A 17,109-nucleotide genomic window follows, 5' to 3' on the forward strand; every position below is an offset into this window, starting at 1 on the left:
TCTCTCTCTCTCTCTCCCTCTCTCTATCTCCGTATCCAAAAAGACAAAGAAGCAGTCGCCGGAAAATGCTGACGTGTATAGCTCGTTCTAAGCGAGCAGGTGACGAATCCCCGGGTCAACCCGACGATTCGGATTCCAAGCACGCCAAATCTCTAACATCTCAGGTACAATTCTCTCTCTCTCTCTCTCTCTGCTACCTCCGCCTTTTCCAATTCTGATTCGAGGGTATTTTCGTCATTCTAAACACAGCTCAAGGACATGGCTCTGAAAGCTTCAGGTGCTTACCGGCATTGCACGCCGTGTACTGCGGCGCAGCCTCAGGGGCAACCGATCAAGAACAATCCGTCGACGACGACGACGGCGAAGCCGGATACCGAATCCGATCAACGGTTTAAGATGCTGTACGGAAGATCAAACAGCTCCATCACCGCCACGGCGGCGGCGGCGGCGATGCAGCAGCAGCAGCCGAGGGTGTGGGGGAAAGAGATGGAGGCGAGACTGAAAGGGATATCGAGCGGCGAAGCGACTCCGAAGTCGGCGAGCGGGAGGAACCGGGTTGACCCGATCGTGTTCGTGGAGGAGAAAGAGCCGAAGGAATGGTCGCTCAGGTGGAGCCAGGTGTTCTAATCACCTTTGTTTCTCTTCCCGGCGGTGGCAATGATCTCAAGCGGATACGTTTCAGGTACGCACGCAACTCTGCACTTGCTTTTAATCCAACGGTCGTGATTCTTTTTTTTTTTGTTCTGGTCGTACGGTGAGGTTTTGCGTGTGGCTTCGTTGTTGTCGGCTCGTTTTCTTGTTTTCCTCACGTTTGTGTTTGGTCGTGATTTGGAGAATGTTCGGAAGATGCTCGGAACTGAATCTGGTTTTTTTACATTAAAAAAATACTAATATAATATCAGCGTAGAACATATAATACAAAATAAATAAATTTTGCGTATATAATACTATGGATTAATATGATTTTGTGGAATTCCATGTCTAGGCAAGATATGTTGATAAATAACTTAAAGACAATCTAACATCATTCGTGTATTTTAGAGAAATCTATCACTTATTAATTTTTTATAGTTAATTTAGTATCTCGAGTTTACAAATAGAGCATTATCTTATAGTACATTTTTGGGGCTTAGTCTTCTGATTCAGGTTTTATGGTTTATATTTGTGTTTTTCTGAATTAAAATAAATTCGGTATTTTATTAAATTTATAATCCATTTTGGATTGGTATGTTTCCGTAGGCAAAAAATAAAACAAAATAGTACCACATTTGACATTATTTGATGTCTTGTCCTGAATAGAAGAAGGGGTAATTTGTTGGTGTGAAAATGTAAATAGAAAGGTGAAAAAAATAAGAGAGATGGGACCAACAGTTGTTGACTGTAACACCTTCACGCCTGATGAGAAGAAGCAAAGGTCCAAAAAGCAAAACTTGGTGTTCCCTCTTTTTTAAAGTGCGTCTTTGGGTCATCATCTCTTCTCATTCTGTTCTTCTCCTTTTTTGCTTTTATCCTTTATGTTTTCTTTCAAATTAGCTATTTTGATTGACGACCACTTTATTAGTTCCTTCTCTTTTTGTTTGTTTATCTTCACAATCATAATTTCCATTCCACACTAAAACCCTTTTTCTTAAAAATAAGAAAAGCTTTAAATTTAAACTTCTGCTACATATGTTTTATCAGCCATATGAAATCAATATATATATATATATATATATGTATATATATATATATATATATTCTTAAGAAGTTATTAAGATGCTAGGAAATGTTTATTTAGATTTGTTTTGTTCAATCAAAGATACAGAATCATTGGTTGGTAGAGTTTTATCTTTTAATCATTTCACTACTATCTGGGGTTTCTTTTTCAGTATTTTTGTTTTGCTTCAGTAGAAATTTTGTTTTATTAATTCAATGAGTGCCTTATTCTCCGCTTCTCTGTCATGTAATCACATTATTGCTGGTATTGGTGGCAATGTCTTGTTATTCAAAAAGACAAAAGAAGAAATAAATATAAATAAAATAAGCAAACAGCTTTAGCCTTTAGCACAGTTTCGTTCACTCCTATGTCGCCTCTTGAAAACGACAACCTCAACGTATTTTGTCTCTTCCTTGCTTCTATTCTTTGTCTTGTTCCATATTAACCACAGTTCCACTTCTATCACTTACTGCCTGTCTCTTTTGTCACAAACTTGGCTTTTCTTTATGTTCTTTCGTTTCTTTTCCATCAAATTAATCTTGGCTGGGTTCGAGTCCTAATGGTTCTTAGTTACTTTAGTGTTTAGTTTAGATTTTTGGTAAACATATAGTTTATTTATTAATTTTGGGCTAAAGTTATACTATTAGAAAAAATGAGTGTGCTTTGAGAATCTCTCATACCCACCTCCCTCATTATTTACTTTTACTGTTAGCCATAATCATCTTATCTAATTATTAGCATTGACCATTGTTGTCTCTGTGTTCTTCTTCCATTTCTTTTTTTTTCCTATGAAATTTTGATTGATAATTAGTATTTGCCAACCCCCATTAACTACCTTTCTAAAAGAAAATTGACATTCAAAATGCTGCAGTGTCTTGTTTTTAACTCTCTTTGTTTTTAACTCTCTTTTTAGCCCCCTAGCCTATGCGTTCAATTTTGTCAAAAAGGTTAATTGAAAACAGCTATTGTTACTTTGTCAAACCTCCCCTTAATCCGCTTTGGTTAATTCCAACTTTTGTCTCTTAGTTCTGATTAAAGTTACTTCTTCTCCTAACTTTATTTGACAATCCAAATTAAAACTTAGAAACTCATGAATATCATGTGTCACAAAATCTATGCGAGTTATGATTAGCCTAAGCTATTTTATTTACCTTTAAGTTGCTCATATGAGATGATTACTTTATCTTCCGGTCTTTCACTCTTATAATAGTATATACCAATTGTAATTTTATGAAATGTAGTTTTTTCTCACTTCTGTTATGTTCTTTAAAATGTTGATCAGCCGAGACATGTTCAACAAGTTACAAGCTCAACGTTGGTGGGCAGATAACTATGACAAAGTAAAGGAACTTTACAACGTTCAAAAACTAAGCCGCAACGCTTTCCCTCTTCCCACGCCTCCTATATCCGAAGACGAGGTTAGCTTAATCAGATCTTCTAAACAAGACAACTAAAACCCGTGATTATCCACTAATAATGTCCTTGAAATCTTTTGTTCAGAAGGCAAAAGCAGAGTACCACCATCCAGAAGATACTCCTGCAACGCCACCTTTGAACAAAGAACGTTTGCCTCGTACCGTACATCGTCCAGCTGGATTGGCTGCTTACTCATCATCGGACTCACTCGACCATAGGTCCACGCACGACTCTGGTCTACAAAACTCAACTCCTAAACTGTCAAGCATAAGCGGGGCCAAAACAGAAACTTCTTCCATGGATAGCTCGTCTAGAGACGCAGACCGGTCAGAGGAAATGTCGGTGAGCAATGCGAGCGATGTTGATCAGAACGAGTGGGTGGAGCAAGATGAGCCTGGGGTTTATATCACTATTAAAGTTTTACCAAATGGGAAAAGAGAGCTTAGAAGAGTCAGATTCAGGTGAAAACAGACAGAATACAACTTCCATTACATTGTTTCAAAGATCGGTTTTTTAACTCAAAACTGTTTGTTTATTTTTTGGGGATTGCAGCCGAGAGATATTCGGAGAGATGCAAGCGAGGGTATGGTGGGAAGAGAACAGGGCAAGGATACATGAACAATACTTGTGATTATTATTATCGTCTTAAAAAAATCTGTTTTGGTTCATCAAAACGGTTTTGTATTTCCCATTACTCATTCTCGGTAATACCGTTTTTAATCTATTCCAAGCAAAGTCTTGTCTTTCTTTCCTTGTGACTCCCTGTCCCACAAATCTTAAAAATATCAATCAAAACAGTAAAACTCGACCTTCTTACTTGTCTTCTCGCACGCGTGACATGGACTGTGTTACAATTACGTTTAAGCTTCAAATTGGTTAGAGAAATTGACTGAGCAAGTGCGTTACCTTCAAATTCATGATTATTTTAGACTATTATATGCTCTCTAATGGTTGTGGTAGAGCGACATGATCTAATGGTTGTAATAGAGTAAGATGAAATAAAGCAAGATCTACAACAACACTCATTATTTATGTTCGATGCTCTACTAGACGAGCATAAGACTTGTTCATCTATGGCTACTTTACCAGTCGCTTGCAGTCCTACGATTTGACACAGTAAGAGTTCTTCGTACATGGATTTTCCTACAAATTTGAAATTTAATATGAGAAGAAAACTCGGATAAACTGAATCATACTTAGATTTGAAATATTGCCAGATAAATCTTAAGCGTGCTCGTATCCTGGTACAGTCTCATGTTGTGCACTCTGTCGTACCTGGTTAGAATGTTCCTCCTTTTTTTCTAGCTTACCACGCAACCTCGAAGTAAGACCCATCTTTGTCTCTTGAAAGGGTATGTTGACTGCAACAAGCGAGAAAACCATTTTGATACGGCAGAGATTCATGAAACCTCGGATCATCTTTGGTGTTTCTCTTGAAGAAGTATCTGGTTTGGAGAAGTCTGTTTTTAAGGCAATCTTTTTCTTCCATTTTAACTACGTCCATCTGTACTTCTGAGAGGATCTTATATTTTTAGACATGTGAGCAATCCATATATTAAATAATCATGTACACTATGTTATACCATATCAATAAAATATATGATTCAACTTCCGTTCAAAGAGAGAATAACAAAATACAAACTCTTAGAACATGACTATTTAGTATTTTTGATGGAGACATCTAGCGACATATATGGTCAGGGCTCAGGGGGATAAAAATCTATGAGCTTTAAGATGCTCCCTTACCTCTAAAACATACAAACAAAACTATAATCAGTACAAGTTAACTACTACCCTACTAAAACCAGCCAAATTTAAGTGTAAACCAGGGCCAATCTTCACACAAACAAGAGCTCTCAATCCCCCTTTTGTTATTATAAACCACACAACTAAACAAACAAATCACTGCACAGCACTTCCTAGAACATTTTAAAGTATTACAAATTTACAATACATTCTAATTGTTAACAACCCTGCCTCCGCTCTTAGTTCTTGGAAATGGTCAATGAGATGGTAACTTATTTTCACCAAAAAATACAAATGACACACTTAGCCATAAGTTTTTTTTAAAAAATATATATTTTTATATTGATTCCACTACAATAGAAAAATTATATTTCAAATTAATTTATGCTAATCTAATTTCAACAAAAAGATTGTAAAATAATATGATTCCTTTTTTCAAAATAACATTTGCTATATTTATTTTTCATAGATGTAATTCTGTATTCGAGAGCAAACCATACCATGCATAGGAGATCAATACTCTTGCTAAACTGATAGTAAGAATTATTTTTTTCTCTGTAAAATACAATTTTAAGTTTTGTAAGTTCAGAACAAAAAGCAAATATCCCACAAATCGGATATTCCTCAACAATTTCCAAGTCGTAATGTTTTCACAAGTGTTTCAAAAAAAAAAAGAGTAAAATACGTAGTCAAATACATTAGTTATTGTTGTTCAAATTACATTAGTTATAGTCAAATTAATTCAGAATTTCGGGCTAATGTCATCAAATACATAATAATTTGGATTAAAAGGAAGTTCAACTATTGGGTTAGGATTTTGAACAACAATATTGAAACCTTTCATTTGCAGGAAATCAAGAACTGTTGAGAACAGAGGATCCTCATCGATGTCTTCTGAGAGTAAGAGAAGAGTTGATGGTTCACTACAAGTCCTTGCATGGAAAAGCAAGTCCAGTGCAATACTATGCATTCTAGCAAACTTGTTTCCTGAAATAAGTCAATGATACAGAATAAATTTATTTAATACAATAAAATAAAATAGCTTAAAAATAATTCAAGAATTATTACCTTTGGGGACTGGATGCAAAAGTAGATTAGCATGGGCATATCTTGATAAGGTATCAGGTGAGACGGTGTTCTCGTCAATGAAGACGAGAGTACTACAAAGAGGAAGAGAGTAACCATTACCAACAAGCGCTCCACTGATATGGGCAGCAACCCCTCGGGGATCCAAAACTTCAAGTTTTGAGGAATCCGAGACATCCCAGAAGACTTGTGTACGACGACCTGCAAAGTCACCGCATTACAATTTGATTATTTTTTTTTTAAATAAATAAAAAACCCAGATGGTTAAATGAAGTCTAATAAAAAAAATGGTTTAGATGAAAAGAGCAGATCATACCTTTGTGTGAAGTCTGTATGGCCTTGGGGAAAAAACGGAAAGAGGTGTCAAATTTCCTGAAAAGGGAGAGAAAAGAGTCGAATTCGATCTTCGTCTTCGTCGGCATGAAACTGGATTTCATCAGATGTGCACTTCGAGGTCTCATAGAGAAAGAGCAAAGCCATTCAGGGCTTTCGGTACGAAGATCATACGCTAAGAAGAGGTTGTGACTAATATCCAGGTAGGAAATCTTGACTGCCGCTTCTTCTTTGAAATTCTTGGCAAGGATCATGACATTTGAAGATGGATTCTCAATTGACCACTTAAGGATGTCTAACAAGATCCAAGAATCTCTACAAAATTCACCACCTGACAAAAGAAGATAATGCAGAGAAATTAGCAAGAACATTAAAAAAAAAAAAAGTGTTTTAAGTAACAGAAATTCACACCTGAAGGTATGTAACTGACTCCAAGTTCGGGACACTGAAATCGGTTTACCAATCTGGCAGGCATGTAGGGATCGCCATCTGCGTATAGCTGTAATGAGAAGCTACCAGTAAAACCCTTTTCCCGAAGATTTGTTTTCACATCTTCATAAAAGGCATATGAATCAAGATAATCGGGAATGGGGAAATCATTGATGTCCCAGAATACACCCACGTTGGCCGCTGCAACGTTTCCAAAAAAAAAAACAATCAGATCGTGAATTGAATCGACTAGATCGATGCTAATTTTACTATAACAAACAGATCGGCCGGTATATCTAATCAATAGACAGACAAAATCTGATCAACCACTAAATCTAATCAATGATACATCTTTAACCTGCGTATCTTTGGGTTAAACGAGCGCGTGCCATCTCTATCGACCTGGACATTGTGCTAACGGAGAGAGTCAGAGAACGGCACCAGAAAAAGAAGAGAGGGAGTTATCAAATTGGTTATATATATATACGCCGCCAATTAGAATATACTGGGCCGGAGAGTTATCAAATTGCCCTAGTTGTGCGGTCGTAAACTAAGGTACTGGGCCGGAGAGTTATCAAATTGGCCTTAGTTGTGCGGTCGTATACTAGGGTACTGTTTTAAAAACTTGACGGTTTCATCTTTACTATTTTTCTTATGCCATGCTAAGCAATAATAAATTTTTAAATTTAAAAATACTACTATTTTATACAAAACATTCTTTTATATTTTAGTTTTATTAATCAAAAGATAAAATCATAGCATGATTGTTTGTAGTTTGTTTTGTTCAGATTTATTTTAAATTTTTAATTTGATTTTATTTAAATCTTTAATAAAAATAGTTAACATTTTATAAACATATTCTCATATTATATATTTTTAATTTTTATATTTAATTATATAAATTAATTCTAACAAAAATATATATTAAATATAATAGGATATATAATTATAACTGCATTTATTTTTATAATATATATATTTAATACAAAATATGATTCATAACTTGATGCAAACATATTATATTCGTAACTATGATTATTTTTATAATATATGAAAATATAATTTAAAACTTTAGATAACTACATTTATTTTCATAATACTAGATATGAGCTCATTTGATGTTTTAATTTAGAAGAAATATTTAGAAAACGAAAAAAAAATAGTATTAATAAATTATTTGAAAAAAATGTTAAACATAACTTTTAAAAGAAAAAGTAGAGAAAATATTATTAAATCATTTTAACATTAATTTGTTTTTATAAAAAATATTTTTTATCATCTTGTTATATATTTTACTAATCATGAGATATTTTAACACATGTCAAAATTTAAAAATGTAAAACTACTAAAAAAATAATCTTTTAAAATTATTTTTCTTTAGGACTTTAGAAAATAAAAATTAGCATTAAATAAAAAATTTACTAATATTTTTTAAAACATTTTAAAAAGGAAATTTTCTAACAAATTACTATTAAATAATTTTAAAAATTGCATTCTTACTATTAAATAATTTGAATTTTTTTTTCAAAATTCCTTTCTCTATTTCTTAGTACTAGTGTTTTGTTTTAAATTGTGAACACACACACTTTATTAACTGATAAATTGAAAATCTTTCATTCTAGAAAGAAATTATTTTGGGTTGGAGACTAGAACGGAGCTTTGACAAAGTGATGCATTGTCTTTAATCACTCACGGTTTTGGAGTTTGTATAAGACATTTAAATAGTCTTTGCCTTTCTTAGGCTGCGGATTGAATGGTGCGGGACAAGCGGTTTAATTGCGGTGCGGTTATAACAATTATAAAAATGTATAGATATATTGTATATATAGAAATTTTTGTTACGGTTAACTGCGGTGTGGGACGGGACACCGTTTACCATTAGAAGTCTTAGATAAGTAGATCACATGTAGATAGATCAATAGATGCTATGTGATAAATGTTGCTTCAACAATAAAGGTAGATTTTGGGAATTGAAAACTTAGTCTAACCAATTTGTTTTTCTTATTTGTTCAGCCACACATGCAAATCTTTATTGGCTCATTTCACCAAGTCATTGCGTCACTTTTTTGGGGTTAGCTTTTATGGTTTCTTATTTATTACACGTTCTCTTCTGGAACTTCTTTACCTAATTTTTTCTATTACTCTCCACTGACTTAGGGGTGGTATTCGATCCAGGAATTTAATAGAATCTGAAAGAATTCATAAATAACATTTTGCGGTAGTTTATAAGATTTGATGAGGTTTTAATGCATTATACAATTTTCATGTTTACTTTTTCTTATGGATTTTAAAGGAATTGACATAAAATTGATAGAATATGAATTTATCTAAGGGGGATGTATTGAAATGTGGATTTTAAATTTTGGGTTGAATTGAAAAAATATTGTGAAGAGATTTGGAATAAATCTTATTTATATGGAAAGATTCTAAAAAAGGAAAAAAATGGATGGGATTTTTTCTTAAATTTCATAGTACTTCAGAGATTATTTGATCTTAAATTTCAGAATACTTTTCAAAGTCCAACTATTTTAAAACTTGAAGTAATCACTACTTTTTTCAATAGAGCAAGAAAGTGAAATTTCAATATTTTGTTTTCTTATTTCGTTTGTGAGAACGAGAGAGAGAAAAACAGAGTGTGTTTCCCGTATCCATAAGAAAGTTCACCATGCAATCACCTCCAGATTGTCCAAAAAACGTTCGGATTATCCAAAAAACGTCGTGGTGATTTCATCAGATGACGACGAAGTATCTACAAAAGGAGAAAGGTTTTACCTTCTTTTTGGCAAGATGACGACGAAGTATCTACAAAAGGAGAAAGGTTTTACCTTCTTTTGGCAAAGAACTGGACTAGTGATGGTACCATTTTCCCGGTTCTCTTAAAGATGCATGAGTAAAATGTACATATCTCTGGGAAGGAATGATAGATGGATGTGGTTTGTTAACCAGAGTGAGTCGTGGAGAATGAAAGGCACAAGAAGGGGCATTTGCAAGGGGGCTGAGAGAGGTGGAAGAAGAGGTACTTGAAAATGCTTAACAGCAGACGCTAATGTGATACGATTATGATGATGTTTGTATTTTTCTTTGGAAGGTTAAAACTTTGCAAGAGGAAGTGGAGCAGAAAACGTGGAAGATGAGGAGGAGGAGGACTGTTACGATGATTCTGCTAACGTTGATGGTGAAGACAATCTTTGATGTTTACAATGATGATCTTAGCGATAACTATTAGTGTTTACTTGTGATGCTTAAGATGTTAAGCTGCCTAACATGTAGGAAGCAATTGTGTATTTTGAAAACCGGTTTATTATCTAAATTGAAAAATTTATCAGTTTGGTTGGTTGGTAGTCGATATGGTAGTTGTCTACTATCCCAATAAGATTGGATGTGGATACATAATTTTCTAAATACCCCAAGGACCAATCTCTTGTGGGATTATGCAGCAACCAACTACAGACAAGAAGCCAGTCATTACATAAACAACATTCCCAAGCTCAGGTTCTTGGTAAACCCAAACACCAACTAGAGGCTTCATCACCTCTACAAGAAACCGACAAAGAGCCTTCCTTGTAAGAAGAGACACCAATTCGTGATTGCACTATTTCAGACGAAGGTATAAACTTTACTATCTTGCATTAGTTATGCCATATGGTCTTAGAGTTCACAATGTCGCAGAGGCTTTGACAGCAAAAACATATATTACATATGTCGCTTAGAGAAAGAGACGAAAGATGAGAACATTTACGTCTTACGAAAGTGAAATAATAGAAAAGGGAATTATTCAAACTTTAAGTCTCCGATCATCATATGTAGTACGCAGTGCCAGCTCAGATATGAGGGCAAGTAGTGGGATCGTCCCAGAGTTCATGATATTAAGGTTCACTTTTTCCATGACATTAAGGATCTCTTTTTTTTTTGGTTGTAGGATCCTATTTATGTATATGATGTAGATTCAGTGAGTTTAATCTCTCTAGTAATGTAAAAAATGACAGGGTCTGTTTCAGATGATTACTTGGACTACATGCTCTGGCAGTTCCCTACCCAATGTTACCGGCTGGATGTGTAATGTCTTAGTCACCTCTAGTCTTCTCAAGGCTTTTGGCGTTGGCTCTTTCTATGGATCTTCTCCTGCTGCTGCCATCAGTTTTTCTTTTCTTCCAAATGCAAATCTCTGGTTGTTTGTTTGCTCTTCCCCCAACTTCTTATGCTTTTCTCTCTTACTTCAGATGGGTATCCAAGGATGGCATTGGAGCTCTTGGCCGTCTTCTTATTGGTACGAAAACCAAACCATGGGAAGACTAATCAATGTTCATGGTGTTATCTAAGAACCTCTTCAGTAACAAGTGTATTTTTTTTTTTCAGGTGGACGCTTTGGTAGTCTTTTTGACGATGATCCTAAGCAATGGCGCAGGTATGCTGGCTGATTTTATTGGCAGTGCTGGAAGGTTTGCATTAGAGGGACTTCAATACTTTTGAGCCATATTTTGGTCAAAACAATGTATAGCATCTGATTGCGTTTCTTTTTTTGTTTTACAGCTAATTTGATCTGGCAAGACAACTATATCCAACTCAGTTCCTGCCACAGGAAATTACTGGCAGGCTGAACGTGCTAATTTTAATTTGAAAGAGGCCGTGACTTGTTAGTGAAAGTGGGGACATGATTTAGTACCCATTCTATATGAGTTTGTTTTTCTTTAACAGCAGATGATGAAAGTCTTAAGCAAGACTTAGTGAAAGTTGGAACTACATAATTTTAAATTTTTTTAAAGATATTACCGAAGTAAAAAAGAATAATAGATTCAGTGAAAGTAAATCACACACCGCAAGGGGAAAAAACAGAAAAGGAAAACAAGAAGTTTGAGTATCTCATATGCCGCAGCAGCGGAGTGAACATGATGATATCTTATATATTAGATGGGAGGATTAGTGACCATATTTCTGGAACTCCCACTCACTGTTATCCAAAGGGCAAACTTGACGAGTCTTTAACCATCTGCTGATGCAGTGGAAGTGGAAGGCGTGATTGCAAACCCCTGTACAAGTACAAACGATGGTTAGTATTTAATTTAAAAAAAGGCACTAACATCTTTTTATGTATTTGGATTTTCGAGCCTAAACAGGACATTTATATAAAAGATTGAGGATTCAATGTGTGTCTCGCATATCGACATATATCTCTTAATGAAAACTTGCCAGTCAGAAAACAAAAGGTCCCTATCTACAACTTTTTCAGCTAACAAGATTCATCATCACTCATTACATCAAGCAATAGAGATATGTGACGCAAGTGAGTTTATATAAAAGCCCCTGCAGGACGCACACAACAAGTATAATTCGATCCGTATAAATTTCATTAATCTTAACAAGTGCACTACTCATTGACCAGTTAGATTGCTGGGAAACATGTGAGTGGGGGATTCACCATCAGAAGCAAATTTAACAACAGTTTTTGGTTGAATCAGGTTTCAAACAGAGGAAGCAAAGACTGCAGAGAAATCAAAGAGAGACGAGAAGTTAACGAAAACAAAGAGACTAACCCCAAGCAACAGTGCATTCCTCACTCGTAGCGCTTGCCTGATTAGCCTGACATTCAATGCCTACAAAACAAACACAAGAACCATCTTTAACCTCTAACCATACAATAATAATCTCCTGATTCTGATTCTGATTCTGATTCATCATCGATTTGTGACTTACAGAGATCCATGATGTGGTTTCTGCAGATAGCGCAATTGTCAACAACTATATCTGTTCAGTCAACCACAAACATCAATCCATCAATCAAAGCGCATATTCAATCAGATAGTATTATTAAGGATTGCTCCTCGTGCTTACCCCAAGCCCAGAGAGCAACCGCGCTCCACTTCTTAACTTCGAATCTCTTTGCCTTCTTGCTCGAAGGGACGACGGGGTTGGAGGATTCACCTGCAGGGATCATGTTTACGTCGGAATCCAGGGAAGCCATCGATTTTGATCTCTGAGAAAAAAACGAAAACCCTAACAAAAGTCCAACAGACGATCGATCGATAAGAAAATAATTGAAAATCTGATTACAGACTACTTATATATATAAGAGAAAGCCTTGGGCTATTTATTATTATATAGTGGGTTCCTTAATCCGTCTTTCTTTTGTTTTTCCACAGTTATAAATCTAATTTTTTTTTCTCCTTTATCATCATACCAAACAAGTCATTTAATTGGTAAAATAAATTATGTAAAAATCTGAACCCAATAAAAATAATAATGTACAGTTTTAAAAAAAAGGATATATACTTTGATGTTAAAAAGGAAAATTATACTTTTACATATTTCTCTATTTTTTTTTTTCGAAATTTCATTCTAATCAAATATTTCAAGAAAGTATATCATCAAAGATATCTTACAAAACAATGTCACAAACATATATATGTCTACAAACCCCCAATGCCTCATGAGTCAAATATACGTATTCCCCACGAACACTATTCTTCATTGCATCTGCCTTTGCTCTCTCAGAGTTGAAACTTTCTTCCGCAATTCAACATTTGTTATCCTCTCCACCTCCAGAGCTCTTTCAAGCTGAAAACACACATATATATATATATATATATCCCATTTAATTTGTTACAAAATTGATTTTTTAAACGAGAATAACTTGAAGAATGTTCACATACTATAATACTACTTGACATAGACTCTCACAATCATATGCATAATGCATTCCTACAACATTTACAACTAAAGATAGAGAGAGTACTGTACCTTAGCAGCACGCATACTCCACTCTCCCAGAATAGCTCTTAACCTCTCATTCTCTGCTACGTACTGTTTCACGAGTTGTGACAAAACACAAAACAAACAAAAAAAGACAAATGAATTTTTCTTTTGAGCAATTCTTGTCGAAACAAATTAAAAAACTTCCAGAAATGTGTACTTCTTGCAAGTCTGAAAAGATTTTCATGGAAAAACATCTGTGATGGCGATTCCTCGAGGAAAATATGTTTTGTTCTCATAAATTCTTATGTTAATAGATTAGATTGATACCTGATTGTTGGTACTTCGGACGTGCTGTATCTCTCTATCTCTATCAGAGATCAGAGATCGAGCAAGGTTTAGTTCAGAATGGAGTTGATCCACCTACAAACATACCGTTTTCATTTAGTATCCTCCCTCATTCAAATACGCTAGATAAAAAAAGTGTTTAGCCTTGAAACTATCTTCCACCAAGTTCGTAAGAAAAATTAACCAAGTGATGTGACTTTGCAAGTGTCTCGTTTTGTTAAGGGAGATTTTTACCTCAGCAGAAAGTGTCCGCAATTCTTGATCACGCGTCGCCACAAGGTGTGCTAGATCAACCTGAAAGTTTAACAAGTTAATTGCAAAACTAAAAACACAGAAGAGTAGAAAACAATTCGTCAGTTTGCAACGGAGAAAGTTCAAACCTGGGGCGTGCTAGTACCATTGGACTCTTCATATTTGCTTAACGACTCCTGCAAACGTAGAATCTGAATGCATACACAAAAAAAAGGGTCAGAAACTCATTCTAGCAAAAACATGGGATTATTCAGAAAATTCGGGTAGATGATGAATTATAGAGAGCATCAAGATTCAGAAATTTAAAGTATGCATGAAAAACGATTCATGTAATCTCTCACCTCTTCACTGAGATAATGGAGATTCTCGCGCTGATATTGCAGTAGAGCCATCTGCTGATCAGAAAGTCGACCGGCTTCATGGTATCTGTTTTTTCAAGCAAAACAAAGCTAAGTAAAACTTCGAAATTTTCATGAAAACAAGGAGTAAAGTTGCAGTGTGATTGTGAAAATACCTCAATCCTTCCAAAGCAGCTGGTTGAAGAGGAGAATATAATGAATTTAACACATCGGGCTGAGAGTTCACAGAGTTATACTGGCGAACATAACCTACCATTATTAAAAACATATAAGGAAGAGCTGCATGATAAACTAGCTATAGAATCTATTAGTACGGAAAAGCAACTAGCAGAATAATGTAACAAAAGATGCCAAAAGAATGCTCTATGCGAACAAAGAAAAGTTCTGATACTGGAACCCAGAACAGAAATTTTCAAAGGAACTCCAATTATCTCCTGAATCTTGATGTTCAACCACAAACCATAGGCAGCGTACATATAAAGACACTCTATGGTGATTTACCATGCATATGATCGCAAGAGAGTACACATGCAATGGATTTATTTCAGTTAATCACTATGGACCAGACACATGACAAACACAAACTGATTTATATTCGCACTTGGCAATCATGGTAAGGAAAAATGAAGACAAAAAAACATAAAGCCTAATAGCTGAATAGATTTGGCAGTATATTGCTCTAGTTGAGGTACTAAAGTAATGCTGAATGCATGCCAAAAGTATGAAAATGGTTTTCTAGACCGTAAGCTTACCAACAAATACAATCATAAACGAAGCAGCCGAAATTGCTTCAACAGACATGATAAACCTGAAACAACAAAGCAATCGTAAGCGTTTTGTACCTTGCCAAAACAAAAGCTAATGTATGTAAAAAAGAAAGGTGCAGACCTCTGCACAGTTAAAATGGGAAGAACGCTGACATATGGTCTCCAAACCATGAAAAGCAGCATAGATGCAGTTCCTAGAACAAAACGGAGTCAGTTTAGAAATAGATATATTTAATATGAGTGCAAAAGTAGCATTAAAATTACCATATGCCATGATGGCAAACGGCAGACGAACTACATGTTTCAATTTCTGGCTGAAACTGTAATAACCCTGTAATAGCAAGTTCACTCAGAAGGTCACCAGATGAAATAACTACAGCAACACTAGAGAATACCGACCTATGTCTACATCGCTAGCAAAAGAAATAAAAAAATGAGCAGTTATCAACTCCGTTAGAAAGAAAAAATGTTACCTGCAAGCGTATTTTCTGGACCTGGTTGACAAAATATTGCTGAAACATACCTGTTGCAGAACCCAATACAATGATGTATTAACAAATAACAAATTTCCTAGGCAGTACTAGTATACCAAAATTGATTCTACATAGTGTGGTTGAGGATTACCTGTCAACATCAAAAGAGCAACATTGGAGCTGCAAAGCAGAGATGGGATAAGAGACTGTACAGGCTGGAGTATCAACGGTGCTCCTGCTGCTAAAACAGCATAAGCTGCCTACATAATAATAGTAACAAATAGTTAGGCATGCATGTTTCTTATCATCTCTCAAAAAAGGATATGTATCCATCCATCAGTTCGAAAGCACTTGCCAGTATGAGTAGGTAAACGCAGCTTCCAACAAGACTTCTAGATTCTCGGTGACCGAAGAGAGGAGCTTCGTGGAGTATATCAAGAAACCTATAATTCACAAGAAAATAAAACGATGTAAAAAAAAATGGTGAAAGCTGGAAGACATATTAACAGGATTGAAAAGCTTTTACATAGCATTGTCTTCCTCGGTCGTCGGATTGAAAGAAGGAGCGCGTCGGTGGTTCGTCATTTTCCAGTATTCTTCTCTCTCTGTAGTTTAACTGTAATCTCAGATACTTGTAGAGAGAAAGAGAGAGAAGGGGGAGGTTTGCTTGAAACTAGGGTTGAATCATATTCTTTCCCCCAATCTGGAGATTTTGATTTTAAGAGATGTGATGTGTAAGCGCAGGAGCTTCTTCAGTGTGAAAGCTTCTCCTCCCTCCCTGTAACCTCGTTGTCTTCTTTTTGATATCAAAAAAAAAAGAGGATTGGAATGTTTGGTATATGCACTTTGATTTCAGTTTCAAGTCTCTGAACAACCAGTCAAAAATCACGAGGATGATGACACCTAATTGTTATTTTTCTTTCCTGGTTTTTGAATTTTTGATTTGTATAATCTGAGTGGACTCTTCCAGGGCCCAGATATCTAGCCCAATCTTATCGGTAAAATAACGGATTATCATCTCTACTGAATCTATGAATTTTCTGATGTCTATGGAACGAGGCCCATAATGGTGATTGACGTGGTCGGTCTCTTTTGTGTTGCTATCTTCTTTTTCAAATGCTAACCCGATAATAGGATTGAACTTTTTCCAATACAACTAGAATCAAGCGAATGTGAAGATCATGCTTTGATGAGAAATGAGAAAGCACAGAATAAAAGAAAATTGGCGGCATAAACTTATAATAGTAGAAATTTTCAAAAATCTTCCAAAAAGCAATTTTCAAAACATTTTTTTTTTAAGTTTGGTGTATAATTAAAACTGACTTTTTTTTAACCGTGGAGATCTCAAAAGTTTTATAGATCTAAAGACTAATCCTACCAGATCCATGGCACTCCGTATATTTTATGGGTGGCTAAAAAAATTCGAACCTATGGCGATATTTACAGTTGTGAGTCTTTTATGGCTATTTTCAGTGTTTTTGTGAATACAACATTTTTTTTTGTAAATTGTACTTTCT

General features: G+C 35.2%; 3 protein-coding genes and 1 pseudogene across 3 annotated transcripts; 1 reads left to right on the forward strand and 3 right to left on the reverse strand.

Annotated features, from left to right (window-relative positions):
- The first annotated feature begins 6 nt into the window (after window positions 1–6).
- On the forward strand, window positions 7–3,863 carry LOC130509347 (protein Brevis radix-like 4; annotated as a pseudogene).
- A 1,668-nt stretch (window positions 3,864–5,531) lies between these two features.
- LOC130494524 (uncharacterized) lies at window positions 5,532–7,203 on the reverse strand. The gene is made up of 5 exons (XM_057005199.1): window positions 7,065–7,203; window positions 6,689–6,907; window positions 6,261–6,608; window positions 5,927–6,145; window positions 5,532–5,845 (listed from the first exon to the last, which is right to left on the reverse strand). Exons 1-5 carry the CDS (start codon window positions 7,114–7,116, stop codon window positions 5,601–5,603), a joined length of 1,083 nt encoding a protein of 360 aa, XP_056861179.1. The 5' UTR covers window positions 7,117–7,203; the 3' UTR covers window positions 5,532–5,600.
- A 4,275-nt stretch (window positions 7,204–11,478) lies between these two features.
- LOC130509350 (RING-box protein 1a-like) lies at window positions 11,479–12,746 on the reverse strand. The gene is made up of 4 exons (XM_057005204.1): window positions 12,536–12,746; window positions 12,398–12,448; window positions 12,238–12,297; window positions 11,479–11,733 (listed from the first exon to the last, which is right to left on the reverse strand). The coding sequence occupies exons 1-4, from the start codon at window positions 12,663–12,665 to the stop codon at window positions 11,624–11,626; spliced, it is 351 nt and encodes a 116-aa protein (XP_056861184.1). The 5' UTR covers window positions 12,666–12,746; the 3' UTR covers window positions 11,479–11,623.
- A 190-nt stretch (window positions 12,747–12,936) lies between these two features.
- LOC130509348 (protein FIP1-like) lies at window positions 12,937–16,497 on the reverse strand. The gene is made up of 14 exons (XM_057005200.1): window positions 16,119–16,497; window positions 15,944–16,035; window positions 15,744–15,848; window positions 15,593–15,642; window positions 15,384–15,450; window positions 15,241–15,313; window positions 15,105–15,160; window positions 14,508–14,601; window positions 14,335–14,419; window positions 14,122–14,184; window positions 13,976–14,035; window positions 13,724–13,816; window positions 13,442–13,504; window positions 12,937–13,258 (listed from the first exon to the last, which is right to left on the reverse strand). The coding sequence occupies exons 1-14, from the start codon at window positions 16,175–16,177 to the stop codon at window positions 13,169–13,171; spliced, it is 1,050 nt and encodes a 349-aa protein (XP_056861180.1). The 5' UTR covers window positions 16,178–16,497; the 3' UTR covers window positions 12,937–13,168.
- Between the last annotated feature and the right edge of the window lie 612 nt (window positions 16,498–17,109).

This window comes from Raphanus sativus, chromosome 3 (genome assembly GCF_000801105.2).
Source record: "Raphanus sativus cultivar WK10039 chromosome 3, ASM80110v3, whole genome shotgun sequence".
NCBI classification, from domain to species: Eukaryota; Viridiplantae; Streptophyta; class Magnoliopsida; order Brassicales; family Brassicaceae; genus Raphanus; species Raphanus sativus.

Excerpts from the sequence above, each read along its gene's own strand:
- LOC130494524 (XM_057005199.1), bottom strand. The coding sequence starts at position 7,116 with ATGTCCAGGTCGATAGAGATGGCACGCGCTCGTTTAACCCAAAGATAC. Across the intron at positions 6,908-7,064 it reads TTTAACCCAAAGATACGCAG|CGGCCAACGTGGGTGTATTC; the intron begins GTTAAAGATGTA and ends GAAACGTTGCAG. Across the intron at positions 6,146-6,260 it reads CATACAGACTTCACACAAAG|GTCGTCGTACACAAGTCTTC; the intron begins GTATGATCTGCT and ends GTGACTTTGCAG.
- LOC130509350 (XM_057005204.1), bottom strand. The coding sequence starts at position 12,665 with ATGGCTTCCCTGGATTCCGACGTAAACATGATCCCTGCAGGTGAATCC. Across the intron at positions 12,449-12,535 it reads GGTTGCTCTCTGGGCTTGGG|ATATAGTTGTTGACAATTGC; the intron begins GTAAGCACGAGG and ends TTGACTGAACAG. Across the intron at positions 11,734-12,237 it reads GGAATGCACTGTTGCTTGGG|GGGTTTGCAATCACGCCTTC; the intron begins GTTAGTCTCTTT and ends GTACTTGTACAG.
- LOC130509348 (XM_057005200.1), bottom strand. The coding sequence starts at position 16,177 with ATGACGAACCACCGACGCGCTCCTTCTTTCAATCCGACGACCGAGGAA. Across the intron at positions 16,036-16,118 it reads ACCGAGGAAGACAATGCTAT|GTTTCTTGATATACTCCACG; the intron begins GTAAAAGCTTTT and ends TGTGAATTATAG. Across the intron at positions 15,314-15,383 it reads GTTTGCCATCATGGCATATG|GAACTGCATCTATGCTGCTT; the intron begins GTAATTTTAATG and ends GTTTTGTTCTAG.